The sequence below is a fragment of the Kogia breviceps genome, chromosome 19 (genome assembly GCF_026419965.1).
Source record: "Kogia breviceps isolate mKogBre1 chromosome 19, mKogBre1 haplotype 1, whole genome shotgun sequence".
NCBI lineage: Eukaryota > Metazoa > Chordata > Mammalia > Artiodactyla > Physeteridae > Kogia > Kogia breviceps.
Window position 1 is genome coordinate 27,020,260 of NC_081328.1, and position 27,753 is coordinate 27,048,012.

Below are 27,753 nucleotides of genomic sequence, written 5' to 3' on the forward strand. Positions count from 1 at the left end.
GCCGGCGGGGCCGACGGGGGCGGAGCCGGGCTCCGCGGCGGGGCGGGGCGCGGGCGATCGTGGGTGGAGGAGCCGGGAGGCTGGAGGCGGGAGGCGCCGGGGCCGTTTAAGCGGCTTCCCTCCCGCCCCCAGCCGCCTGGTCTGGCTCCGGCCCTGTCCCGACCCCCGGCCTGGCCCACTCCGATCCTGCCTGGCCGAGTGGTCCGCCGGGCACGCGGCGGCCTCCGGAGCAGCCCAAGCCCATGAGGGCCGCGCGCCCGGCCGCCGGCGCTGACGAGACCGAGCTCCTGGCCCACGAGGAGGAGCAGAGGATCAATGCGGTTCCAGAATCGATTCCAGCGGTGAGAGGGATGGCGCCCCCGCCCCGCAGCCCGTGCCGGGACCGGGTCCCGGATCCCGCCTCCTCCCGCGTGGGTCCCGGCTCCTCACCTGGGTCCATCCCCTGTGGATCCCGCGCCTCGGCCGGGGACCGGCTCCCGGAGGATTCCCCTCCCTGCTGTCCCTGGGTGATCCCCTTCCTCCGAAGACCAGGATCTCGTGCCTGACCCGGGTCCCCCCTCGCGATCTGCGGATCTCGGATTCCCAGACCTCGGACCACGAGCCTGCCCTTCTCCCGCGGTATCCCATTGCTCACCCGGCTTCACCCCATCCAGACGGGGCTCTTGCTTACCCTGAGGACCCAAACCCCAGCCGCAGGCGCCGCCCGCGAGTCTTCCGACCCCGGCTTTGCCCTCCATCCCTTACCGGGAGCTTGGAGGGCTCCCGGTGCGCGCGGAACCAGGGCCCATTCGTTGCTGCGCCCTGCAGCGAGAGTTGTGGTAAAGCGGGGGTGCTGGCCGTTTTAGGTGCTTTGTCTTTGAACTGCCGTAGCAACGGGGAAACTGAAGCAGGCTCTGCCGGTTTAGTCTTGCCTGGCCAAGTCCGGGCCCTGAGGGTACTCAGGCTTAGAGTCCCAGGGCGTGCTATTTGGGGGCGCCGCAAAGGGGCAAGTTAGCGTCCGGGTGATGAGACCTACTGTTGAGGCGTCGGTGTTAGGAAACGAGGAGGCACCACTGGAAGGCTGGCCGGCTGCCCTTTCGCTGTAGAACCGATGGTAACGCCAGCCTGGGGAGGTACCGTGGCCTTAATCCCGACCCCGGGTCTCTGCCATCTAGCAATGGATGGAGGCTGGCCATAGTTCCAAGAGGAAGCCCTGGACTTTTTTTTTTCTAATCGCCTTCGTTTAAGTGGGTGAAAGTTCACCTCTCCAGTGTTGTGGTAACTCTCCATCCCTTTGTCTGAATCAGGCAGCCGTCCCCATTCCCAGACCTTCACCCTGAGCAGGCTAGCTTAGTGTGCAGTGACAGGGGGAATTTGAAAAAAGGCAAAGAATGCATGAAGTCTTCCAAGGAAGTTATTGTTGAGTTTTTAGGCACTGCTTTTTATTTCAAGATTTTAAAGTGCACTTTTTTTTTTCTTTCCAACTTCCTAATCCGTTGACGCCCCCTCTCCCATTCTGATCTTATTCCTCCTCCAGTCCCATAGGGTAAGGAGTGAAATATGCACAGGGAGAGTTGTGGTGGATTGTGCCATTAGAAGGGGGATCAGGTTGAAGACTTGGATTAACGTCCGCATATTGCTCATCACTCAGGGTGTTGAATGCCTGGCAGTATTCCCCTAGTGGGATATCATATCAGTACTTCTAAAGGCAAAACAAAACCATGGTGTTCTGGCTTGAGAACATGAAGTCAGCCATGAGGACTGGAGGGGCATTCAGGGAGGATGTTAACACAGGTTCAGTAATGGTTGGCAAAGCCCTGTACATGTGGTTTGTTTGATTTGGTTTTACTTCTCTGTACATCTCTGCTCTTCCTGTTTGCAGAGAACAGTGGCAATATTCTGTGAAATTACTTTAGATTAAGAGTTGTATTTCTTTTCTATCCTTTCAATTTTTCTCTAGAAAGAAGAAAAAGAAAAGGAACCTGTTTATTGTTGTCTTACAAACATTAAAAGTGTTAAGATAAATGAAAAACAAACAAACCTTATTTAGGACCCTACCATCTCAGCTGATGGAACTTTTCTTTTTCTTTTTTAAATAAATTTATTTATTTATTTATTTTTGGCTGCGTAGGGTCTTCATTGATGCACGCAGGCTTTCTCTAGTTGCGGTGAGCGGGGGCTCACCGCAACTAGAAGCCGTGGTGCACGGGCTTCTCGTTGTGGTGGCTTCTCTTGTTATGGAGCATGGGCTCTAGGCATGCGGGCTTCAGTAGTTGTGGCACGTGGGCTCAGTAGTTATGGCTCACGGGCTCTAGAGCACAGGCTCAGTAGCTGTGGCACATGGGCTTTGTTGCTCTGTGGCATGTGGGATCTTCCTGGACCAGGGCTAGAACCCGTGTCCCCTGCATTGGCAAGTGGATTCTTAACCACTGTGCCGCCAGGGAAGCCCTGAACTTTTCTTTTTGCTCGACACTAATCTATCCAGTCCTTATTATCACAGTTGTAAGGTGATTTTGCGCTCTACTTCATTCATTTAAAAATGAAAAAATACAGGCATTTTCTTTTAGTGCAGCATAGGCATTGTAATTTTCTCAGCGGCTGTACAGTATCCATGGATATTTAACAGTTATTTTCTTGATGACATCTAGACCTACCCCGATTTTCTTTGAACAATGAATGATACCATAATTTCTTGTTTTTCTGTATTATAGGCTAGAGTGGAAAGATATTTCTAAGAGTCAATTTGAACTTAGAAATAAAGCCTGCAAATAAAAAGTAATGTAACAAAAAAATCATGGTTTTTGTGGTCCATACATTAACATGTTGAGAGTACTGTTTTGCATCTCTTAAAAACTGTGTTTATTATACATCTTTTGAGCATTCAGGAGAGATACAAGTAGGTAAATAACAGAGGAACTAGAAAGAGGAATACACTATCTTTGAACCCATGTGTTCCTTCTGATAGATTTACCAGGACTCCATTGACAAGCATTTGACTGCGGTAAAAACATTTCATTAGACCATAGTTTGTGGTTATGTTTAAATTATAAGAAAACCTGAACACCTTGCTGGTTTGTTCATAATGGAAACTTGGCGGTCACTGTGGCTTTGGATCAACCTCCAGAGTTCTGACGTATCTGTGGAGCAGGGCTGTAGGGAGGCCTAGCCCAGTGTAATAAGTGGAGGGCTTTATGTAGGCATGGCTTCTCAGAAAGCTTAGGATGTGAAAAATCCCAGTGGGACACCCTTTATCTTTTGTGCTTTATCCCTTCCACACTTGATTCCACCCCCCATCCACCCCCCCCTCCACACAGAGTCATTCTCTCCCTTTCACAGCATCTCTGACTGATTAGAATACCTGCTAACATTTATTAAGTACCTACTAGTGCCAGGCAGTAGCTGGGTATTTGTAGATTACTCATCTCATCCTCAACTGTAACCCTAGAAGGCAAATTTTATACCCATTTAATAGAAGAACAAATAGGGTTAGAGAATAAAAGAGAGCTTGCCATCATCACACAGCAAGGGCTCAATTTCATGTTCCTCTCCACCACCCATGCAGCCATTCACCTCTGTCTCCCCGCCCACATCACAACATCTGTATGACCGCACAGAGGCCTAGTACCCAGAGCTTCTAATGTACCTTATTGGTATCTTATTGGTGCATGCTCATTTCTCCAGCCTGGCAACCAAAAATCCAAGGAAAAGGATGCTCCTTTCCTTAGCCCCAGCCTCATGACCACTGGTTAGCTTCAAATTGAATATGTGGCAAAGCATATCATTCTAAAGCATTAGAAGTCTTCCAGGACTGCCTATTGCCTTTTTGTTTGTTCGTTTGTTTTTTGGCGTGTTCTCAGAGCATTGAATCATAGGCATGGGGTAGTCTCCTTATATATGCCATTTCCCTTATTTAAGTTAAATGTATCCCACCACTATCACTATCTCTGGCAGCAGACACTTTTCCTAAACATCATGCTTATTCATATAGGGAAGCTAATTAGTAAGGTTGTGCACAGGGGTCAGCTTATGTTGCCCCATCAAGTGATGTTGAAGGAGCCCTTGGAAAGTCCATGGTATTGGCCTTTGAGAATTTTATTTTCATGAGATTGAGGATTCTCTTTGCTCTAAGACTGCCTGTTTTTCTTTGTTGCATACAGAATCCCCAGTGAAACTAATTGACGAGTGGATCTTTCTCGGGTAGGATAAAATACTCCAGCAGCAGGCAGAATGTCTGTCTTTCTATTCATTCATTCAGCACTTATTTATTAAGCTCTAGCAATAAGCTGGGCCTTGTGTTTGGAACTGGAAATGAAATGATGGACAAGATGGCCTTCATGGAATTCACATTACAGTGGGAGAAAATGAAATAAAAAATAAACAAGTTCAAAAAGTCCAATTCTTACTAATTGTGATAAGGGCTCTGGTGGAGTGAGGAGGGCTGAAGTGATCCTTCAGGTAGGATGGTTAGGGAAACCTCTCCAAGGAGGTTGCATTTGAGCTGAGCTTGACCGGTGAGAGGAGAGCTGGGCATTCTGGAGAAGAACGTTCTACTTAGAAGTAAACAGCAAACACAGACACCCTGAGGCAGATAAGACCTGGGTGGTTTGAGGAACAGAAAGGATGCAGTTGGTTGGAGGCAGAGAGTGAGAGGAAGGTAGCACCAGGCTGGAGAAGTGGTGAGGGCTTGTGGCCTGTGGAGGATGCAGTGTTATCCCAAGCACTTTGGGAAACCAGACAGATTTTAAGCTGTGGTTAGTGTTTGATGTGATCTGTTGCTGATAGACTTGTGGCTGCTGAGTAAAGAAGAGAGTCCATGTGTGGGCAGGCAGGGAGACCAGAGACTTGTATGTTTACAAACCAGAGGTGTCGATGTCTTGATTTAAGGTAGGATCTTTGGAACTGTAGCGAGGGGAACTGATTTGGAATATATTTTGAAGGTAGCATTGATGGCGGTTGCATGTGGAGTATGGGGAACACAGAGGAATCAAGGACAACTTCTGAGATTTGATCTTAGGCCTCTGAGATCTGCTGGTGGGTTGCAGGTTTACCTTTGGAAGGCCGCTGCTTTGGGCTAAATTTAAAGTGTGCTAAGGAGTGTCCCCAGGTCCCTCCCTCCATAGTTTTGAAATTCTATCACGGGGAGAGCATGAGGACACTGGGCCAGGGAGAGCAGAGAGAGTGTTGAAAGAGAAAGTGAGGGGATGAATGAACAAACCCTCATCAACTAAAAACTTTAATCACCTTCCCTCAAACCCTCTGAAGCTGGCTGGATGTTCTCTTCTAGCACTGGATAACCATTCGGGTGGCTTTGCTTTAAGTAGAGGTGTATTCCATAAGTGGGTGCTATTTCCCATAACTCTTGATAACGTTCCTCATTCTTTTTGGGGAGAAGAGAATAGGCTCAGTGTGTGGGAGTTTATTTGCATTTTACATCTGCTTTTCCATTTAGGTCTTGGGCCACTAATTTCTTCACAGTGATTTCTGCAGGAGGCCGTGTTGGAGGCTTGATTGTACCCTGGTAGATCAGAGAGAAATGGAAAAAATGCACTGTAAATTTCCTGGCAGAGCCATGTGCTATCCCATGGGGCCCCAGACAGTGATCTGTGCCTGGAATACTTGCTCTTCCCTTTCCGTATTGCCGGAATCTTGGCCCTGCCCTTAAGGAGAAACTACCTTAAGTCACATGGGTGGGATATTTTTCTCTGCAACTTCTGAGTTTTGTTTTGTTTTGTTTTGTTTTTGCGGTACGCGGGCCTCTCACTGTTGTGGCCTCTCCCGTTGCGGAGCACAGGCTCCGGACGCACAGGCTCAGCGGCCATGGCTCACGGGCCCAGCCGCTCCGGGGCATGTGGGATCTTCCCGGACCGGGGCACAAACCCCGTGTCCCCTGCATTGGCAGGTGGATTCTCAACCACTGCGCCACCAGGGAAGCCCCTGAGCTAATTTTTAACCTGAATGATTCCAGGTGGGCAGGGACAGAGTTGTCACAAACATGGCCACCAAGCTTCTCTGCTTATAGGAGAAAATTTGAAAGTCTATCCCTGTCACTGTGTAATAGCCTGACTATTTTTAGATTGGGCTGCCAGAGATATAAATTGCTATTTTAGTCTGCAGCCTGGTGGTGGGTAGTCAAACCCTACTTACTGTGCCCTGCACAGGGTGCTCGCAGTTTAATCTACCTTCAACCATCCCGGAGCCTTGCTCTTTACCCTTTACAATTCCTAATAGGGTATGCTACTTATAGCCCTGTCGTTATGTCTCAGGCTAATGATTTGGTAGATCCTTGAATGCTAGGGACACTTTTAAAGCATCCTTCCCAAGAGTGTAATTATTTTCCTTTTTACTAATAACTGCTGTATAGCAACACTCTCATTCCTTAGGAAATTTAGTAAAATTATTTAAAGGATTGTCACGGGAGAAAAGATTTATTTATCTGTGTGTGAGAATAGCTTGGAATAATTCTGAAGCTGTTAACTGCACATTTCTCTTAAACAGTTTCCAAGCCATCTGGTGAATTCCATTCCATATGTGTATATTTTGCACGCTAGTTAGATAGCTACCCATTGGTGGTCCAAGTAGGGTATCTTCAAGGTCCCAAATCCATTTCCTAGTGGATCTGCCACTTGAACTCTCTATGTTGGGTTAGCAGGGACTGCCACTTTATTTATTTGCTCTAGGGATAACAGGCACTTCTTAATTCAGGGAGAAAGTATTGGCTAGTCTTTTGTTCTTAAAGTGGGCACTGTTTGGAATCGCTCGACCATGTGTTTTAGTCAGTTTTTGGCAACCTGGCTGTGCCATTTGGTTTAGCCTGGTACCATTTTTTCATGTTAATTAATAAGGTGTGACTAGTAACAAATAACAGAATCTCCTCCCCCTACCCCCTTAACCTAGCTCAAGCAAAAAGCTACTTTATTGTGCAAAGGCTGTTGACATCTTGCATGCCCCAAGCACAGGAATGCTGAGACCTGAATGCCATCATGGCTCTCTTACCTCCGTTATTTCTCTGCATCTGCTTCTTTCAGGCAGCTGCCTTTTTATCTTCCTGAGTTTACATCTCTCTCCTAAAGAACACACAGACTAAACCAGAATCCCTCATGAAACATGGCATGGGTATGAATTGGGTCTGGGGGATCCTCACCCACACACTGAAATAGAAGAAGGCTGTTTATCTCTTCATGTCCAATGGTATTTGTGCTTTTCACTGCTTTGCTGGTTGCCACAAAATTAGCCCAAAGGGGATATGGAATATGGGCGTATGTCTATATGTGTAACAGATTTTGATATTTAGATACATACACATGTGTGTATGTATGAATTTTATAGCCAGTGTATCAGGTGCCAGTCACGTATTTAGATTTTGAAGGAAACTCTTTTAATTCAGGAAGAATGCAGGTGAAAACATACCTCTTGTTTCAGGTGCCAGGAGGCAGCCTGAGAGGTATCATTTATTTATGCTGTCTGGTGCCAGAACAAGTAATGCAATAGAGGGAAACTAGTTCAACAGGCCTGCTAATCATGGGATGGAGGCTTTAAAGATCTACATGTATAAGCTTTATACATTTTGAGAGAAAAAAATAGAAGCCTTTCAAACACACTGAATTTGCATTAAATGGTGGTTTCTGGTATTTGTTAAGTTTAGAAAAATGACCTTGATTTTTTTTTTTCTGTTAAGATTTAAGATTTGGTTGTACCATTTTTTTTATTTTTAATTTTTTTTTACTATGGGGGTACCAGTTGAAGGGGGTGGATATGGTTTTTGTTTGTTTTTGGTTGGTAGAAAGTTTTTCTTTTAAATGAACTGAAAGACTACTTAATCCAGTAAACTAGGGCATTCGCTTTAAGATTATGGCTGTTGGCTCAGTTTATACCTGTTTAGTGGCTTTGGTTTTGTTTCCATAACTATGTATTTCCAACAGTCACCTCTTCAGTTAGAATAGACCAAACAACCACTGACAAGCTTCACCATTGTTCTTTACACGCTCTGAGCTTTTCTCACGTGATGTCTTTGTCTCTACAGGTTCATGAACCACCGGCCCCCAGCCAATGGCCGCTACAAACCAACTTGTTATGAACATGCTGCTAACTGTTACACACATGCAGTGAGTATGAGTTTTCTGCCTTTTCCATCCTTCCCAAAGGGCTTTGGTGGGAGGAAGGGGCAATCATCTCTGTTAACCTTAGCCCCGTTAGCCGGGTTTACCCATCTCTGTGACCTTACCTGCCAAAGTGTCAGTGCTAGGTCATGTCACCAGAAACTGTGAGTATGTCAAACACTTTGAGTGCTCTGACTACAGTCAGCTCTGTCTATCCTGGACTTGCTTTCTCAGACAATATCATCTTTGAGAGAATAATAATAGTAAGTACCTTAGTTATTAAAAAAAAAACAAAGAAAACTCTGAAGACTGTCACCCCTGGAATGAAATGAATGACCTTTTCAAGACAGTCAGCTGTGTTTATTGGCAAGAAGAATTCATCATGTGTTGAAAAAGGTGGTTTTTTTCCCTGAGTGATCCCCTAAAACAGGTAGTCACATCCTCTCCATCTCCACTGTCGTCATTGCTCCTCAGAGCAGATGTTAGTCCATATTGTAGAAGAAAAGTTTGATTTAATCCCTAAATTCTTAATTTTTTTGATAGTAGAAGAAAAAGCTGATTTAATCCCTAAATTCCTAATTTTTTTCTTCCTTATAAAAACAAAACATATTCATTATAAGAAACATAGAAAATACTGAAGAATATATGAGAAAAACAGAACTACTTAGAAATAAATTGTTAACACTTGGGTGCATTTCTTCTTTTTGTCTTCTTTTTGTAAATACGTGTGTATTTTCATAGTTTTCCTATTAATTTCATTTTATTGGCATTTTCTTGTGTCATTATAAATTTCCTTTTATCTATGATTTCATTATTCCCTTTGAAAGTTGTACTTAGTGAGACTTTTGAGGGGAAAGTGGTGGCTGGTGTATAGTCTGAAGACAAGAAATAGAGAAGGAGACCAATTTATTCCTTTAGTGAAGTGTTAGAGCAGGCTAATTTAATTATTTTAGACAGTGTTAGTACAATGTGTAGGTTATATACATATGTTATTAGAATAAAACTTGCTTGAATTCAAGTTGTGCCTTTTCATTTCTTGAACCCTTCTTCAAAGAATAGTCAGTATTTCTATAAAGGAGTCATGATGCCAAATAAACCTGAAATAAGCTAGTTTTTGGTGGATTTCTTTGTAATCTAATAGAACAATGCTGTTTAGTCATTACTTAGCAGAAATCAAACTTTATAAAGTATCAGTTTTATGTATTGTAATCGTGGAATTCAAATATTACTTGGTAATATTGAAACGTTATTCTCATCACTGTCCTTTTTCTTCAGGTGCTCAAAAGATTTTTATTTAAATAATTAATATGCTGAAATCTTACTAAATTTTTTTTCTTTAGAAAAAAGTTTATACCTGACATGCCTGCCCTGGATTCCATAAAAGGGCTTCAATAATGAAATTTGGAGTAACCTCACTAGTGGACAGTCTCCCTGGACCCATGGTTTGGATTCTCGGGGCAGGAAGGATTTAGTGGAATTCTCTACACTTGAGCCGACCCCTATCTTTGCATTAGTGAACGCTTTGTGAAGTGAGCTTCACAGCACCAGAGGGTCAAAATGTTTAGAGTCCAAACTTGGTTTTAAAGGATGCACAGCGGGCTTCCCTGGTGGTGCAATGGTTGAGAGTCCGCCTGCCAATGCAGGGCATAAGGGTTCGTGCCCCGGTCTGGGAAGGTCTCACGTGCCACGGAGCGGCTAGGCCTGTGAGCCATGGCCACTGAGCCTGTGCGTCCGGAGCCTGTGCTCCGCAACGGGAAAGGCCACAACAGTGAGAGGCTCACGTACCACAAAAAAAAAAAAAGCACATCCTAATTTGATTGTCAGCTATACTTGCCTAGATATCCATCTTTTATTCTTTTTTTTTAGTTGAAGTATAAATATAATATTTACAATATGTCAGTTTCAGGTGTACAGCAAAGTGATTCAGTTTTATATATATACACACACACGCACACACATTTTTCAGATTGTTTTCCATTATAGGTTATTACAAGATATTGAATATAGTTCCCTGTGCTATACAGTGAGTCCTTGCTGCTTATCTATTTTATATATAGTAGTGTGTATTTGTTAATCCCATACTGCTAATTTATCCCCCACTCCCTTTACCCTTTGGGAACCATAAGTTTCTATATCTGTGTCTGTTTCTGTTTTGTATATAGATTCATTTATATTATTTCTTAGATTTCACATAGAAGTGATATCATATATTTATCTTTCTCTGACTTACTTTACTTAGTGTGATAATCTCTAGGTCTATCCACGTTATTGCAATTGTCAATATTCCATGCTTTTTTAGGCTGAGTAATAGTCCATTGTGTGTGTGTGTGTGTGTGTGTGTGTGTGTGTGTGTGTGTGTATAATATATATACCCATTCATCTGTTGATGGGCGTTTGGTTTGTTTCCATCTTTTATTCTTAACTAAATGTCTGATGAATTTAACAGAGATTAAAGTTACTTCTGAAGTTAATTGTTCACAGGCCCCTAAGAAAATGTAGGGGTGTGTGTATTTAAATCAAGGTCAGCATTAGGATATAAAGAATATAAAAGTTTGAATAACAGTTTATATGGCCTGTTCCTTCATTTATTGTTCCAATGTACATCCACCATTTTATGGATATGCCTTTACCAACTGCAAAACACTGATAAAAGTTATGAAAAGAGTGCTCTGATAGTTTTCATAATACTGACCAATAAAAGCAATGAGTGAGGGACTTTCCTGGTGGTCCAGTGGTTAAGACTCCACACTCCCAACACAGGGGACCCAGGTTCAATCCCTAGTCGGGGAACTAAGATCCCATATACCACAACTAAATTCTTCGTGCTGCAGTGAAGACCCAGTGCAGCCAAAATAAATAAATAAATAATAAATTTAAACTAAAAATAAAGCAACCATAATTTTGAGCATTGAAATATAATGGTTTGGCTGTTGAGATGCACAGCTCACCTTTAAGAATATTATTTGCTTGAGATAGACCTGAATAATCCCTTAGTTTATCTCTTCTGAATTGTCACAAGGAACACTTGTAGAAACCAAAGTTAAGGAAAAACTGACAAAACATCCACATTAATTTTTTAGAACAGAAAATGTCATCTTATTAAACTTACTAAACTGTATCCCTGATTTTTGGATTTTAGAGAGCAGTAAAATTTCTAAAACTGACAAAATAAGAAACTTCCATCTAATGTCATCATTTCATTAAAGAGAAGATACCTTAACATGAAAAAAGTAGAAAGGACATAATCTCAAAATTAAATTGTTTCATGAAAAACTTTCTTGTCCTTAATTTTCTTTTTGTTCTGGGCCATTGAATACTTAAGCATTTGAAATTCAGTGCTCATCTCATCTGTGGGATTTAATATTCTGTTTCAAGAGGGAAATAGAAGGTGTTGGAGACAAAAAAGATAAGATTGCTAAAGTTTGCATTCTTTGCCAGGTATGTTTATTCCGCTCTCTAATAAAGTTGTTTATCTCTTCTGATGATTTCTGTTATTATAAAATGTTTACTAGTCACACTGATGTGACTAGACATTGAAATTTGTGTCCATATGTAGTGTAAAATGTGCAGAAATCAAAATTCTCTCTAAGATTCTGGTCTCTTAAAATTATTTGAATAAGTAGGAGTGGATTACTCTTGCCTACATGAAAGGTGCTATTAAAAATGAAATAACCCTTTCACTCTGCAGTAGCTCACAAATTGGTGGAATGTAGACATCCAAACTAGAAATCAGGACATATGATTTGAACAAATGATTTATTGGAGTGTGGTATGTACATAATAGTTACTGACTTGATTCATGTAGTTACCCTTTGCTGAAATATTGGGATTTCAGTAGCACATGGGGAAAACAGGAAAGAATATTTAAAGATCAAGACCTCCCTGGGAAATCTGGGTACATGCTTGCCATTTGAATATTTTAAGTGCCTACCCTAAATCACATTAGAGAATAGGATGAAAGGTGTTCTTAGCTAACGAAATTAGGATAGAGGACATTTGTTTTGCAACAACTGAGTAATGTTTCATTCTTACTGCTTGACTGTGTACCCATTGGTGGACACAGGTCCTGGGCCCTAAACAGCAGTACTTGTTTTCAGTGCCGTAAATGGACTACTTCATCAGGCTCTCATTATGATTATCCAGGAAAGGCAAATGTTTGTTTTAAAATGATCTTCCTAAAATTGCCCCTGGTAAACCTATGTATTTCTAGTAAAGTTCTCAATTCCGTGTTTTGCTGAATATTTACTTTTCTTTGCCTTTCTCTCAGTTCCTCATCGTTCCAGCCATTGTGGGCAGTGCCCTCCTCCACCGGCTGTCTGATGACTGCTGGGAAAAGATAACAGCATGGATTTATGGAATGGGCCTCTGTGCCCTCTTCAGTGTTTCCACAGTATTTCACATCGTATCATGGAAAAAGAGCCACTTAAGGTACGCTGTTTTCAACAGGTCACGCAACAATAGTTGGCTTGGGTTAGCCTCTCACGCTGGCATGCTTTGGTCAGGTGAGGCAAAGAGTGGACATTTTCCTGCCTGGTAGAGTCTAATGCTGTCCCAACACTCAGGAAATTTCCTATAGATTGGACAGAATTTGAGCACCCCTATCTGTGTCTTAAGAAAGCAGGTCTTTGCTCGGAAACCGAACAAAATCACATTGCGTCCCCAGGACTTACAATGTAAAATCCTGACACCTGTTTTCCAGTGTGTCAGCACGCTAAGGAAGAGCATGGCAGCTACAGGGCGATGACCAGTACTCTGGACTTGCAGTCACCAGTTGGGCTTTGAGTCCAAGCCCTGCCACTTAGCCTCGTGTAGCCTCAGTTTCTTCATCACTCAAATGAGAATTAATGCCCGACTGGCGGGCTATTGTGATAGGTGAATGAGATGATGCATGTGAGAATGATTTGAAAATTACAAATCACTACAGCTGTGCTCCAGGTATATTACAGCTCGGGTTTACTATTTTGCAAAGTTCAGCTTTCAGAATTAGGTCCCGTGCATCTACTCAAACAAAATTCATATATGTTGCTACAGTTAGCTGTCAAGCACTTCCCAAACAATATTGTGATCGCTAGCCTCCCAATGAGAAGGACATAAAAGCATTCATCCTTTGAGTGAAGGGTTAATTTGGGCGATACAAAGGTAGCAGAACACCATCTAGTTGCTTATGAAATGGATTCTGCACAACCCAAAAGGGCAAAGTTTCTTCTCAAAAAGGAGGACTCAGAACAGACTTAGAGTGATTTAATGTCATATTAGAAGATAACTTTTGGGGGCTTCCCTGGTGGCGCAGTGGTTAAGAATCCTGCCTGCCAATGCAGGGGACACAGGTTCGAGCCCTGGTCCGGGAAGATCCCACATGCCGCAGAGCAACTAAGCCCGTGCACCCCAGCTACTGAGCCTGCTCTCTAGAGCCCGTGTGCCACAACTACTGAAGCCTGTGTGCCTATAGCCTGTGCTCCACAACAAGAGAAGCCACCTCAGTGAGAAGCCCGCGCACCACAACGAAGAGTAGCCCCCGCTCGCCGCAACTAGAGAAAAGCCTGCACGCAGCAACGAAGACCCAACACAGACAAAAAATAGATAAATAAAATTAAAAAACAAGGTAACTTTTGGTTTTATAGATAGAATGTTCAAAAAAATCTCGTTATTCAAACAATCTAATATTAAAAAGATGCACTTTATTTAAGAGCAGGATTTGGGATTCATATGATGATTACTAGTTTCCTCACATGTAAAATCAGACTTTTAGAGCTGGAAGGATCCTTAGGGAACATCTGATCCAAACCCCATAATTTTCTCCTGGGGAAACTGAGACTCAGTGATTCCCCCAGAATCTGATGACCATCCCAAGATCTCTGACTCCCAGTCCTGAGGTTTATTTCCACTGCACTCTTTACAATATTGCTTACAGTTGGCAGTCTGCTACCTTTGCCTATAAGCTGACAGTTCCCAGGGCTTAACATAAAACCACAGCATTGAATCACGAGGGAGCTCTGGTACACACTCAAAAGCAAGCCTCCAAAGTACTTGTCCTGGCTCTTCAGAGTGCACTGTTGCAGAGCCCAGAGGCAGGAGCACTTCATTATCTTCTTGGCACAATCCAGTGCTTGTGGTTGCCTTGGCTGACTTGGCTTTGCTGTCTAGATATCTGAATCAAAGAGTTGTAGGTGCCTGCTTCGTTATTCAGGGCCTCCCTGCCAGAGCCTGAGAAGAAGTGTCATAGAAACCAGTCTCTTGAACCTTGAAACAGCACTGCTAGAATCATAAGCCACATATGGATTTTTGCTCTGCATTAATTCTTTAAAATATCCCAAGTATAGCCTTAATTTAAGTAAAAGAGGGAAGGGAACAAGCATTTATTGAGTACCTACTATGTGCTAGGTGCTGTGCTAAAGGCATGGCTACGTCGTCTCATTTAATGTTCACACGCACTCTGTGATAGAGATGGTATTACTTCTGCTTTACCCTTGAGGAGAGTGAGGGTCAGAGATGGGTGGTGGGTCTTGAATAAAACTGCACGCTTGACTTTACCTGCTGCAGCAGTGCATAACAGTCTAGAAAGCAGAATTAGAAAGACCCCAGACCTGGCTTGGAATCACAGTCATCCAAGGAGTTATTCTTCTCTTCCCTGCATCTTCTACCTCATCTTCTAGCCCTTTTAAATCGGGATCTTCTGGACTGGAGTTTGTGACTGTATTTTATAAGCTCCCCAGGCGATTCTGCAAGGCAGTCAAGTTTGAGAAACATTAATCTAGTGTTTGCTTTTTTAGACCTAAATTATTTCCACTTCTTCACTAACATGTGACTAGCACTAACAGTGACTAAAACATCCTCAGCCTGCTTTGGTCAACACAGAGTGTGTAATGAGGCAAAATCTAATACTTGTGTGCCACCAAACCACAGCTACTACCCCTTGGACTGAAAATGGATTCAAGACAATGCAATGCATTTGTACTTTTAAATTACCTCAGGAACTTCCCTAGCAGTCCAGTGGTTAACACTCTGCACTTCTACTGCAGGGGGCGCAGGTTTGATACCTGGTCGGGGAGCTAAGCTCCCGCACACTGTACGGTGTGGCCAAAAATTTATAAATAAATAAATAACCTCAGTAAAGGGTGGATTCTGTCTAATCCATTTTGTGAATAGACCTCAATGAGCCAAATCTTTGTACACTTGCTGACTCTTCAGTTTTAGAAGGAAAAACTTGCTTAGAAACCCAGGTCGTGGGGCTTCCCTGGTGGCACAGTGGTTAAGAATCCGCCTGCCAATGCAGGGGACATGGGTTCGAGCCCTGGTCCGGGAAGATCCCGCATGCCACGGAGCAACTAAGCCTGTGCGCCACAACTACTGAGCCTGGGCTCTAGAGCCCGTGAGCCACAACTACTAAGGCTCGTGCGCCTAGAGCCGGTGCTCCGCAATAAAAAGCCACTGCAGTGAGAAGCCTGTGCACCGCAACGAAGAGTAGCCCCCGCTTGCTGCAACTAGAGAAAGTCTGCGTGCAGCAACAAAGACCCAATGCAGCCAACAATAAATAAAATAAATAAGTTTGTTGAAACAAAAAAAGAAGAAGCGCCCAAGTGGCTACCCTCTTGACAGCAAATGAGCCTTTTTTTTTTTTTTTCTGGTTTGTGTTATTGCTGTTCCTAAATTAGTTTCTAAATTTGCTTTATTGCAGCTTACTGTCTACACTAAGATTTGGAGTAAAAGCTACTTCTAAGACATTCTAAAAAGAATGTGGCTTTGGGGAGTATTTACTGAGCCTTCATGATTTTGTGCCCTGCACTATGATAGGGGTTGAGAGGTGGTCTGCCCTGAAGGAATTTCATTTTCCTATTAGATAGGATATTAAAAAAATAGAAAATATCAGAAAAGACAGATTTTGAGTTCCTGATTATTGTGGGGTTCTTACATGGAGAGGATCTGTGGTATATGCAATCTTAAAAATAATATAAAGCTTTTACTTGTGGCTCCATATTATTAAAAATAGCTGTGCAACTTTGAAGGCCAAGTTATAAATGCCATGAGAACCAAGAACAAGAGTGGCAGTTGTGACATAGTGGAGTGATAACCCCTACTTCCAGTTGTAAAATTTTCTGAAAACTCTAACTTGTTCCCCCCCCCCCCCACAGGACAGTGGAGCATTGCTTTCACATGTGTGATAGAATGGTTATCTATTTCTTCATTGCTGCATCTTACGCCCCATGGTAAGATACAGTCTTTATATTTTTGAAGATAGTGTTTTTATGGGAGAATTCTCGGTCCTCCTTCCCTCCCTTCTTCTATCTCTGCTCCCTGGTTCCCCCACCCCAACACACATACATGCTTTTTTTTTCTTTCCCATTTTGATTTACTTGGGTCAGATTGCAGATTTTAAGGGGAGAATGTTGCCACCATTCAGAACACGTAGCTGGCACTGGATTGTTTGAGAGACGTGCTACTAAGCTGTGTGCAGGCAGCGCGCTCACTTTTGAAATACGTCACCTTGCCGTCCGTATTCTTTCCGTATGCTTCTGTTGCTGCTCAGGATACCTGGACAGCTAATTGTTTAAGCGGAGGTACTGTAAATACGTACAGAGAAAACAAGCTCACTTTTGAAATTTATAGTCTTCACAGCACAGTAGCTACTATGTATGGAGTGCATTTCTCATTTCTTTAGCTATATGAATAAGAGAACTAGCCTAATTAGTTAGCTATTTAAAATACCTAGTATCCAGTTCAGTGTCCTTGTTCTTCCTGCCTTTTTGGTATAGATCAGATAGAGTCTTTTGCTGCTCTGAAACCCATAATTAAAGAAACATTGATTTTCCTCTGTCAAGATATGGTCCAGTTTTAACCGTTCAGAAATTCATATTATGCCATCAACTCTATGTCATTAGAAACAGCAGGCCTCTAGATTCTGACTAATGCAGCATCCATCATTCAAAAGAAACCTAGTTATCTGTAGGAGTAAAGAGTAAGTGCTGTCTCTCCCTAGTAACTGTTACTAAATTATACGTCTGAATCATACTGGAACGAGAGTACTTAAAGGCTTTTGTGAAGTATACCTCAATTTAAAATAAGTAAATAAAAATTTTAAATGTAGACTGAGGAATCAAATATTACAGTAGGCAGTTTGTTCGCATGTAGTCTTCGATATGCAGGTGATACCTTTTCCATTTGGAAATATTAATTTTGTAGTAATAGCCATTCAGAACATTTTATTTTCATATCTTTTCTTAATCTGAATTTAGTATAGATGAATTTGCAGCATTTTAAATTCAGACCTCACAAGAGTCCATGGTTAAATTCTAACCTACAAAGTATCTTCCATAACATGTATTGGGCTAGATCTTCTCAGGTTCTCTCTTGGTGGAGAGATAGATAATGGAGACACTGGTCTGTGTATTAGGTATCCACTGTGTGTATGTGATCTGGTTCAGGGTTTTGTTGCATTCTCGGTAAGCTTTGTAAACAATCTGCTCCCAAATACGTAGTCAGGAACAACAAGGCAAGTAGCCTTTACAGCAGTCTGCCTAATAAGGAAAGTCGGGCATCACAGATGTGCTGGGACTTACTTCTACATATCTCCTTTTAGCTGGTTCTATTTTTAAACCACATCGGAACTAATTCTGAGTCTTAAAGCTTGAACGACAATTTTATCCTTGAGTTATTAATTTTATCCCAATTGCCCAAATACTTCCAACCGCATGTTGACTGCTTTTTCTTTCTGGTCTTGCCCTGGTACCTTCTCTCCCAATTTTCAAGACTAGAGGAAAACACAGGTTGTATGAATTCCCTTCATTTATTTCTTCTGTTCTTTGTTGTCATGTTTGCATTTTTAGGTTAAATCTCCGTGAACTTGGACCCCTGGCATCTCATATGCGTTGGTTTATCTGGCTCATGGCAGCTGGAGGAACCATTTATGTATTTCTCTACCATGAAAAGTAAGAGAAAATAATTTACATTTGATAGCTTTAAAATTAACTTCCTAAATTTTATCTACATTACAGTACAATTTATATTTGCAGTTCAAAATAGTAGAAATACATAAATAGAATATAGATTGTTTTAACAAATTTTTAGAACCGTTTGATATTCATCATTGGTCTACAGATTGCTGCAGACAGAAATGAATGGTGCCTGTGTGATATGTGATATAGTTGAAGGACAAGGTGCACTTGTTCCTCATCTAAAATGACAGTTTTGGAGTCAGTCAGACCTCATTTCACATCCTCAGCCAGGATAGTCTTAGCAAACTAGCCTTATCCTCTATGACTCACAGTTACCACATGAGAAAAATAACTGCTTTTCTAAGTTTCTTTGAAGGTTGAAGATAATAGCTATTAAGCCCCCACAGAACACCTAGTTAGGAACCCAGAGGATGTTCCAACCTAGGACTTCCTGAGAAAGGGGACATTTGGAAGGGCATCTAAACCCTTAGTATCCTCACCATGGGACACACCTTTTTTAACCCATTATTCGTATCTCCTAGTCTTAAGTGTGAAGCAATATAAAAAGAAAACTTATTGAAATTTAGCAGCTTAGTTCTAGAGGAGACCTTCAAGGTCACCTATTTGTGCTTCATGTTTAAAAAATGAGAACATTTAGTACATGCATCAAATTAGTGACTCATCTGGGATGAGGACCCATGTGTCCTAGTTCCTATTCCATGGCTCTTTTCATTATTTCACATGCCTTAACTTGAGAAACTCAAAACCGTGAAATAATTGTCATTGGATACAGTTTATTAAATTCTTTATCTATTGTTTTTGGCAGAATGACCCTCAGAATTAAACATAACTTGTGTTTGTCACAAAGTAATAAATTGTTTTCTCTTTTCAGAAGAAAGTGGTAGTTTTAGCTAACTTCTCTCTGACTTTGAAATTCACTTAAATGCATTTTTGACCATAATTAGCAATTCTGAGTGGTATTATGTATTATATATACATATCCAAGGGAACAGTTTGCTTCTCAGGCTCAAACCCCTAATTTATATCCTTGGATAAATTAGGAAGTACAGTAAGACAGCTATCTTTTCTCCTATTCCAGGCCTTCTAATATAAACCAAACCCACATTCTTCCCCAGTTCCCTGATATGATTACTTCATGGTGGACTTTCAGTATAAAACACTAAGAATGAGATGCGAGTCACCCTTGGCCATTTGGTTTGGCAGGTATTACAGAGAACCGAAATGGTGCCACGTACTGTTCTAGGCCCTGCAGACCCAAACATAAGCGGAACTTGGTCCCTGCCTTCGAGGAACTTAGAGTCTAGTTTGATTAGGCATAAATATAAGTTGAATTTCAGTATAGTGTGTTTTTTAGCGTTTTCAGACTTCTGCACCTAAGGTGATGAGCCTTACAAACTGGAGTTTGTACAGATAGAAAATTGAGAGATAATCAAAAACACATGCCCTCAAAAAATAAAAAAAATACCAAAAAAAAAAAAACCCAATAACAACAAAAAACACATGCCCTTAGTTCCTTAGGGCTCCCATCCCTTTGCCACTGTTAAACTGCTCCAAGCTATTCCCTGTGCAGCTTCATAATTTCAGTGTTTTATAACGATGGATTGGAATGGCAATGAAGGCAAACACTCTGGGATTAGAAACAGAAAATGCATGGTGAATTGGATTCAATGATAGCTTTTGGCAGAGACCATTTTGCATGTAGTATGTGGAATTTGATGCCTTATCAATCCTGAAAGAAATGCTAGTTCATTGTTACTCAACTACAGTATTTCAGTTAGAGCCCTAATGGTATCCTACAGGGAAAATACATTTCATTTGAATAGTCAAGAGTTTACATTTGTTTTTCAAAAGAAAAAGGGAAAAACTGGTAAGGAAATAGTCTGAGTGTTGTAGGAATAGATAAATTAAGTTAAATTAAATTAAATTAACACATTTCTATTCTGCAGGTATAAGGTGATTGAGCTCTTTTTCTATCTCACAATGGGGTTTTCTCCAGCCTTGGTGGTGACATCAATGGTAAGAAGTTACTTCATAATTTAAGTTATTTCACCTTATTTTCTTTTAAATCACTGTGACTCTTAATATGTCTATAGATACGCTCTGAAGCTTTTTTTTCCTGAAGTTATGACATGTCCAATAGCTAGAGATTCAAAAGAAAAAATATATAAATTACAAAGTGCCACAACTTGTACTACCTACTGTCTGTAGTTTGGAAAAGCTATACATCTAAGTGTGACTCCTTCCATATGGTAATCTGCTGCATTTGTTCTTTGGGAAACCCTTCTGTTCACCCCCCCTCCACTCCCACCCTTTTCCCAAAGAGTTGTGAGATTATGTGAAGGTGGGAATTTCTACTTGGATTACTTAGTGTCTTAACCCTAAATCCATGGTGAGGGTAAATTTTGAGGTTTCTTACAATGAAGACAATATAAATTAGTGACTTCTTTTTTTTTAGAGCAGAAATTTTTTTTCTTAATTAATTTATTTATTTATGGCTGCATTGGGTCTTTGTTGCTGTGAGCGGGAGCTACTCTTCATTGCCGTGCGCGGGCTTCTCATTGTGGTGGCTTCTCTTGTTGCAGAGCGCTGGCTCTAGGCGTGCGGGCTTCAGTAGTTGTGGCATGCGGGCTCAGTAGTTGTGGCGCACGGGCTTAGTTGCCCCGCAGCATGTGGGATCTTCCCAGACCAGGGCTCAAACCCGTGTCCCCTGCATTGGCAGGCGTATTCTTAATCACTGTGCCATCAGGGAAGTTCCGTGACTTCTTAAAACTTAAGAATCGGAAGGACCTCGAAAGGTCATTTGGCTCAACATTTTATTGGATATTTCTCAAATCCCTTCACTCTTACTTTTCCTTTCACTTGCTTTTAAGTCGTATTAGTTCTCTTTCTCAGGAAAGTGCTTTTTTTTTTTATCTTTGCTTGAAATTTTCTTTTGGGGACTTTGATGGGTGAAAGTGTGGCATTCATTACCTGTAGTAGGCATTTGCACATATGTGTTTTGTACTCCCATTCAAACTGATTACTGTTGAGAAATCAATGTTTATCTGTCAACCTCACGATCCCATCTACTGGTCACTTGTGCCTTTAGCTTATGTTTTCTGCATTTTGGGGCACCAGTCACTGGGTATTTAGTTTGAACTCTCTTCTCAGCTTACAAGGGTCAGAATTGTACCTATAATTTCCTCCTGAGCTCATAAGCAAGTTATAAGAATGTAATTTTGCCATGCATAGTTCTTGCCCTGGTCACAAAAACACCTGTAAAAGGTTTAGGATTTATAGGTTTGCTTATGTTTTTTCAGAGGGTATGTCTTATGAGAATGTATCAAGATATGTTCTTTGAGGTATGAAATTTATAATGGCTTTAATAATTACCTCGTAGCAAAAATACATACAGTTTAGCTGGTAAAGGCAACAGGGAATAGTGCGGGGAGGGATGTGAAAGTCAGAAATGAGAAGATCTGCCTTGAAGGCCATACAGATAGAGGGCGATTAAAGACACCCAGAGCAAGGTCTATGTTGATGGGTCACTAATCATTAGAGTGGAACTTCAAGTAAATTCCCTCCGGGTATCATAAGAGCAAGTTTATCCAGTATTTTTACTAGCCTAAATCTTTCATTGACATTTTCAAGTACAATAGCAGGTGACTAATGTTTATGTTAATCAAACAGGAAAATCCCCACACTTCCCCAGATAGAACTTAGAATCAAGCAGAAAAATACAATTCATATAAAATAAGAAATTACCATAAAGTTTTACAGTGTCTTTGACTGGGCAAAGTACAGCCTGCTATGGGAGCACATGATAGGTGTACCAGAGGAAATGCTATTTAAGCTGATTCAGAAACACAAATAGGAGCCAAGAGATGGCAGGAGTGATGCAGGTGGCACAGGAAAAGGATACAGCATGAAGGAGGCCCCAGAGATACGGAAAGCACGAGCATCTGAATGTGCATATATGCATGAGGGGGTGTAATTATGCAGGTAGCACAAGTCTCCTGATAAAACTGGTGAGCTAGACAGAGACCAGATCAAAAAGAACCACACAGGCCATCTGAAGGAACAAGGAAACGGTACAAGTGATGAAGACTCAAACCTTTGGTGTTCCGGTCAGAATAATGGGTATCGGAATTACCCTTCTACCATAAAGAACTTACAAAAGTAGGAAGAGTATGTGAAACAGCTATTTTTTGGCATTGGACACAGACATATAGGACTATGATCCTTGTGGGGAAAGAAACCAAAAGATGAACTTCACACGCACTGCAGTTTTCTCCCCGGAATGCTTTCCAAACTGCGAAAGAAAATGGAGTCCAAGAGCAGCAGTCTGGCTGGAGGAAACAAATCAGCGTTTCAGCTCCCGAGCCAGCTGCAGTTTGCAGGCAGGGTACTGGAGAGGAGGGAACTTCACAGAGAAGAGTCTCCAGAAATCTACAAGGGGTTTCCTTGAGTCCTTGCCTGAATACTAAGCTACATTTGTGCAGGGAAACACTCTGCGTGCCCTGGCTGAGGATAGCTGTTGGAAGGCTGTGAGATAAATGGAGATTCCAGAAGGAGCCTAGTACTGGGAGATACTAGAGTTCCAGCCAGCCAGAGCGGGAGACCATGCTGAACAACTTAGGTATTCCATTGACCCTAGCAAGACCACACCTTAGGATAAGAGCTACTCTGGCCCTAGAGTGAGGGTGGCTCTAGCACTGCCATAACAAAGCCCAGAAACCTCGAAAGGATAAAACTGATCCTTCAGTAAATAAACTGCCTACTGGAACAAACTCAACATTCCTTCGAGGAGGACAACAAAATCTATACTCTTTAACAGCTCAGCATCCATTATCCAACAAATACTACTAGACAAGCAAGAAGGGCCAAATAGAAATTCTAGATCTGAAAACTATATGATAAGAAAAAAATTTATTTGGAGGGGTTTAACAACAGATGGGATACTGCAGAAGAAAAGATCAATGAACTTGAAAATGAATAAATAGGCCTCAGACTGGGAGAAAATATTTGCTTTCTCTCTATATATCTGACAAAGGATGTGTATCAAATATTGTAGCACTCTAAGTCAATAATAAAAAGCCAATCCTATAAAAATAGGTAAAACACTTGAACAGACACTTTACAAAGAGAAAGAGATACAAGTATCCAGTAAGCCCTTGAAAAACTGCTCAGTGTAACTAGTCATCAGAGTCAGGGAAATGAAAATTAAAACCTCAGCATGCCATCACTACACACCCTATAGAATAGTTAAAATTAAATTAAAAAGACTGATGCCACCAAAACCCAGCAAGGATGTGAAATAATTAGAACCCTAATTCATTGTTGGGGAGAGTATAAAATGGTATAACCCACTTTGGAGATTTGTTTAGCAGTTTATTATAAAATTAAGCATAAATTTATGACAACAAAAATGAAAACATATATCTACAAAAGGACTTGTAAAACAATATAAATGTTAATTTTATTCATGATAGCCCCAAAATGGAAAGGATAAACAAATTATGTTAAATAAATCAATGGTATGCTAAATAATAGAAAGGAATGAATAACTCATATACAGTAGCACATGCATGAATTTCAAAAACATTATATTGAGTAAAAAGGAAGCCAGACATAAATGTACATACAGTATAATTCCATTTATGTGAGGTTCTAGAACAGAGAGGCTTAGTCTGTGGTAATAGCAATAAGAACAGTGGTTGCCTTAGTGGAAGGGCAAACCTTACTGTTCACTTAATATCTATGCATTACACTATGTAACTTAGTCATCAATTTTTAAAACACCCCCTCCCCCCAAAAAAGGAATATAAGTTCAGGAAATAAAGCATATTAGTTCTTGGTTCAAATCCTGATTCTGACACTTAAAAGTTACGTGACCTTGGTAGATTATTTAACCTCCATGTAGTCTAGTTTTCTCATCTGTAAAGTTTGTATAAAAATGGTACTGAAGTTAGGGTTGTGAAGATTAAATGAGTGCTTCAAACAAGTCCTGGTACATAGAAACATAGTAATGACATTGGTAATGAAGAAGACATACCTGGTTTTGTTTGTTTCAGGATTAACTATGTTCTGGTTCTTTGAAAATTGATAAGCAGATGTGGTATCTTGAGGAACTACCTATTAACAGAATGTATGTCAAAACCAACCTGTATGCTTGGTTTGCTCTCTTGTTTATTGTTTTAGTGCAAGAAGGAGTGGTGTCTCTCGGGGCAGCAACCAGCTGTGTGACTTTGTTCAGGCTACTTATTTCTCTGGCCTTAGCCTCTTCATCTCTAAATTAAGGAGGTTGTGTTGGATGAGTGAGTCTTCACTGGGGAGTCAGATGCCCCTGTGAGAATCCCATGAAAACCTCAATCCTCTCTAGGAAAATGCCTCTAATAACACATCACAGAGAATTTTGTATAATTAATGGATACTAATTGCTTTATAACCTCTAGGAACTAATAAATGTAGCTGGGGTTTTGTTTTGCTATGTTTTACTTTTTAAATAAGATGAAATCTGACTGATGTGCCATCTTACCAAGGTTAAGGAGAAGTCCAGTATCAGTCAGTCTGGATTGGCTCCTTTCTCATCTTTTGATCTTACGAAAACCATGGTGCTTGTGTGAACTTTGAAAATAGGGCTAATCCTCACCCCTGGCCCTGCATCGTCACACTTGGTTCTTAGCTCGTGTCTGTTGCTGCCATTGCTCTGGCCGAGGCCCATGGGGCCGTTCAAGTAGGTGGCTACACTGGAGCTTCCGCATGTTCCTTGTTGGACTGGGCCACCAGGACCTGCTCCAAGGCTAACAGGGTTACAGCCATCAGTGCCCAGGCCTCTGGGACACCCACATACCTGTCCCCTTCCAAGGCCTTGCCACAGTTTGGCTTAGGTTTCCACTCACCCTGCAGAACCTGAGACCTTTCTGTTCCGGTCCCCAGAAATCCTGACTTGTTTCTCTGTCATCTTCTTAAGCCCTGCCTCTGTTCTCTTCCCCTCTCATTCATACAGCCCAGTCTAATCTTGTAGATGGGTCGAGGTCTTTGAAAACCAAGAGTAGCCTATAAATATTCCTTTTTGTGCTAAAGCACACCTGACTGTTAATTTCCTCCTAAGCTAAGAAACTCCCAGGCACAAAGACCAAAAGGCCTGGCAACATCTAGAAGGTTAGGATATATATTGTGCTACATGGTCTCAGATCCCAGAGGTCACTCTTAGCTATGATTTTCCTGTATCAGTCATAAGGAAGCCATAAGCTCACAGAAGCAGGTGAAGAGTCTGGGAAAAGCGATTAGTGTCGAACAGTGTTTGAGGAGGACAAAGGGAGTGAAAACCAGGCTGAGATGTGGATTATAAATGGAGTGGCATGGGTGTAGGGAAGAAAGCTCCTAGAGAGGAAGATGAAAGCCAAGGGGTGTACTTTATTAAAATGAGCTGTTGTTCATTTTAGATGCGATCGTAGTCTAAGCAGAAGTGCTGAAACATGGTATAAATGAGCAGACGGTGCTTCTTTTTCCCATGGGAACTGTAACCCGACTGCTTGGTCAAATCAAGACGGCCGATTCAGAGGGTAACCCAGGTCAATTTAAGTGTAATTCGTGTTTACAGTTGAGGATTCTGTCTGTTCAGAGCTACTTCATTGTCTAGAAAATCAGGAGACTTAGGGGAAATTGCAGTGATCTCTTTAGCTTGTCATATCAGAATAACATCAAAACCTTTTAATTGTTTTCCTCTGTTGACAGAGTAACACCGATGGACTTCAGGAACTTGCCTGTGGGGGCTTAATTTATTGTCTGGGCGTTGTGTTCTTCAAGAGTGATGGCATCATTCCCTTTGCCCATGCCATCTGGCACCTGTTTGTGGCCACGGCAGCTGCAGTGCATTACTATGCCATTTGGAAATATCTTTACCGAAGTCCTACAGACTTTATGCGACATTTATGACCAATCTTTACTAGGTCTCCAAACCAGTATTATTTCAATTATGGCACTTAGGAGCGGGGTAAGAGCTGAAAACTGCACAGAGGGAAAAAAAAAAGAAGAAGACAGCTGTACTGACTTCCTATCTTTTGAATATAATTACTGTGAAAGTATAAAAGCTGTGTTCTGGAATTTTCCCCCTCACAGCAGATAAATAAGGTAGTGAATTAATTATTCATTCCATTCCACTATCATGAAGTACTCTGGATAGACTTGGCCAACTGATGTTTACAAACCAGAATTTTATATTTTAATTTTACAGATTTTACTACATAATTTTTCTAAATTACTAGGTCAGGCTGTAAAAGTCAGTGCAATAACAAAACTTCCTTTTTAAGAGAAAATGGTTTCTATCACTTTCCCATTAGCTGTGTGAAGAATCATGGACAGAATTTACACTACTTTTTACCATGTTTCATCTTGGCATAACATGGTTATTTTTTAAATAGAAACTTCAGTTTTTTGTAAATTTTTAAAAAATACTTCATTGAAGCGCATTTCTGCAGTTCCTCATTCATGTGAATTTTTGCAGCAAGCTGTCAACATTCCACAAATGAACAGACATTATACCTCTTCTGATGGTTTTATTAAGCATGGAGAAATTGCCAATTTTTAAAAACTAGAAGTTTTCCAAAACTCTTCTGCCAGCCTCTGACTCTGAATGCCATGTTGCTTTGGGCTGTATACTTGACCTAGTTTGGTTTCCCAGCAATGGAAAAGTATTTTGATATCATTAACTTTTTCAAAAGATTCAACTTTTTCTCTATGCCTTTGCCATGTCTCCTTCAGGGTCTTTTTCAACAGCGGATGAGTATCTAGTCTGTACTAAGGGAGTATCGTTGGGCTGGCCATCCACTGAAAACTCCCGAAGAGCGTTACGGGTTATAGCGAATAGTGGTCGTGCCTGTTTGGTGCCCAATGGTTAAGTCATTGTCACTTAGCTTTATATTATCAGTTTGATAGTCATTTTAAACTATGGAACTAGATGCATAAATTCACATTTCTACCTTTCCTTTGCATCTTCTGATACACTTTCCTCTTTTTCATGGAAAAGTATTTAAAACACTGTTTGACAGATAAACTCATGTGTCTGTCGTCCATGGGTTATATCCTGGCTCAGTGGAGTGGTATTTAATATATTGTTTTTGGTTTTCCTTCAGTGTCTTATATTAAGATTAATGTATTAGTTGCTTTGTTGGTTAATCTCCTGTTGGTGTTTCAATAAATGAGATAACCTTGCCTTTAGATCAGGTGCTGCTACTGCCTGTTTTCTAGTGATGGGTTTGATCATTGGAATTGTTGGTTTGACAATACATTGAATTCAATTCATTGAAATTTTGTACTGATGTAGCTTTAAATGAGGGTTTATTGTGTGTGTGTATGTTTAGAACTCTTTGACTTTGGTAAATTGTGTGGGAATGAAAAACAGAAGAACAGCCTCTTGCTGGTGAATTCTTAAATAGGCAAGGTATCCAGTGATAACACCAACCAGACCACACCTTCTGCATGATTCTGAACATCTGGATGCCTCTTGTTTTATTGTGTATATTTTATTTTAACTGTATTAACTTTTGTGGATTCATTTAAAGTCTGCTCAGAAGTACCACTGTCAAAACCACTAAAATGTATGTAAAAAATTGTGCTGTAGACTAAAATAAAATTGTTACTTGGATTTGTTCCACTGTCTCTAAATTAGATGACTGTGAAAATGATAATGCATTTTTGAAAGCCTGAGCTCATCTAGCATATGTAATACGTATAGTAGCCTTTTT

At 41.2% G+C, this 27,753-nt stretch overlaps 1 protein-coding gene across 2 annotated transcripts; it reads left to right on the top strand.

Annotated features, from left to right (window-relative positions):
* Positions 1–22: 22 nt before the first annotated feature.
* MMD (monocyte to macrophage differentiation associated) lies at positions 23–27,653 on the top strand. 2 transcript variants are annotated; one of them, XM_059048933.2, is made up of 7 exons: positions 23–341; positions 8,000–8,081; positions 12,343–12,503; positions 16,205–16,279; positions 17,897–17,998; positions 19,972–20,041; positions 25,745–27,653. In XM_059048933.2, exons 1-7 carry the CDS (start codon positions 316–318, stop codon positions 25,943–25,945), a joined length of 717 nt encoding a protein of 238 aa, XP_058904916.1. In that variant the 5' UTR covers positions 23–315; the 3' UTR covers positions 25,946–27,653. The 2 variants fall into 2 exon arrangements, with proteins under 2 accessions (XP_058904916.1, XP_058904917.1); XM_059048934.2 differs by lacking the exon at positions 16,205–16,279.
* The last annotated feature ends 100 nt before the right edge of the window (positions 27,654–27,753 follow it).

Bases quoted from the DNA above. Each gene is read 5' to 3' on its own strand.
- MMD (XM_059048933.2), top strand. From the start codon at position 316: ATGCGGTTCCAGAATCGATTCCAGCG. The intron at 12,504-16,204 runs GTACGCTGTTTT...CCCCCCCCACAG, and splicing joins TGGAAAAAGAGCCACTTAAG to GACAGTGGAGCATTGCTTTC. The intron at 20,042-25,744 runs GTAAGAAGTTAC...CTCTGTTGACAG, and splicing joins CCTTGGTGGTGACATCAATG to AGTAACACCGATGGACTTCA.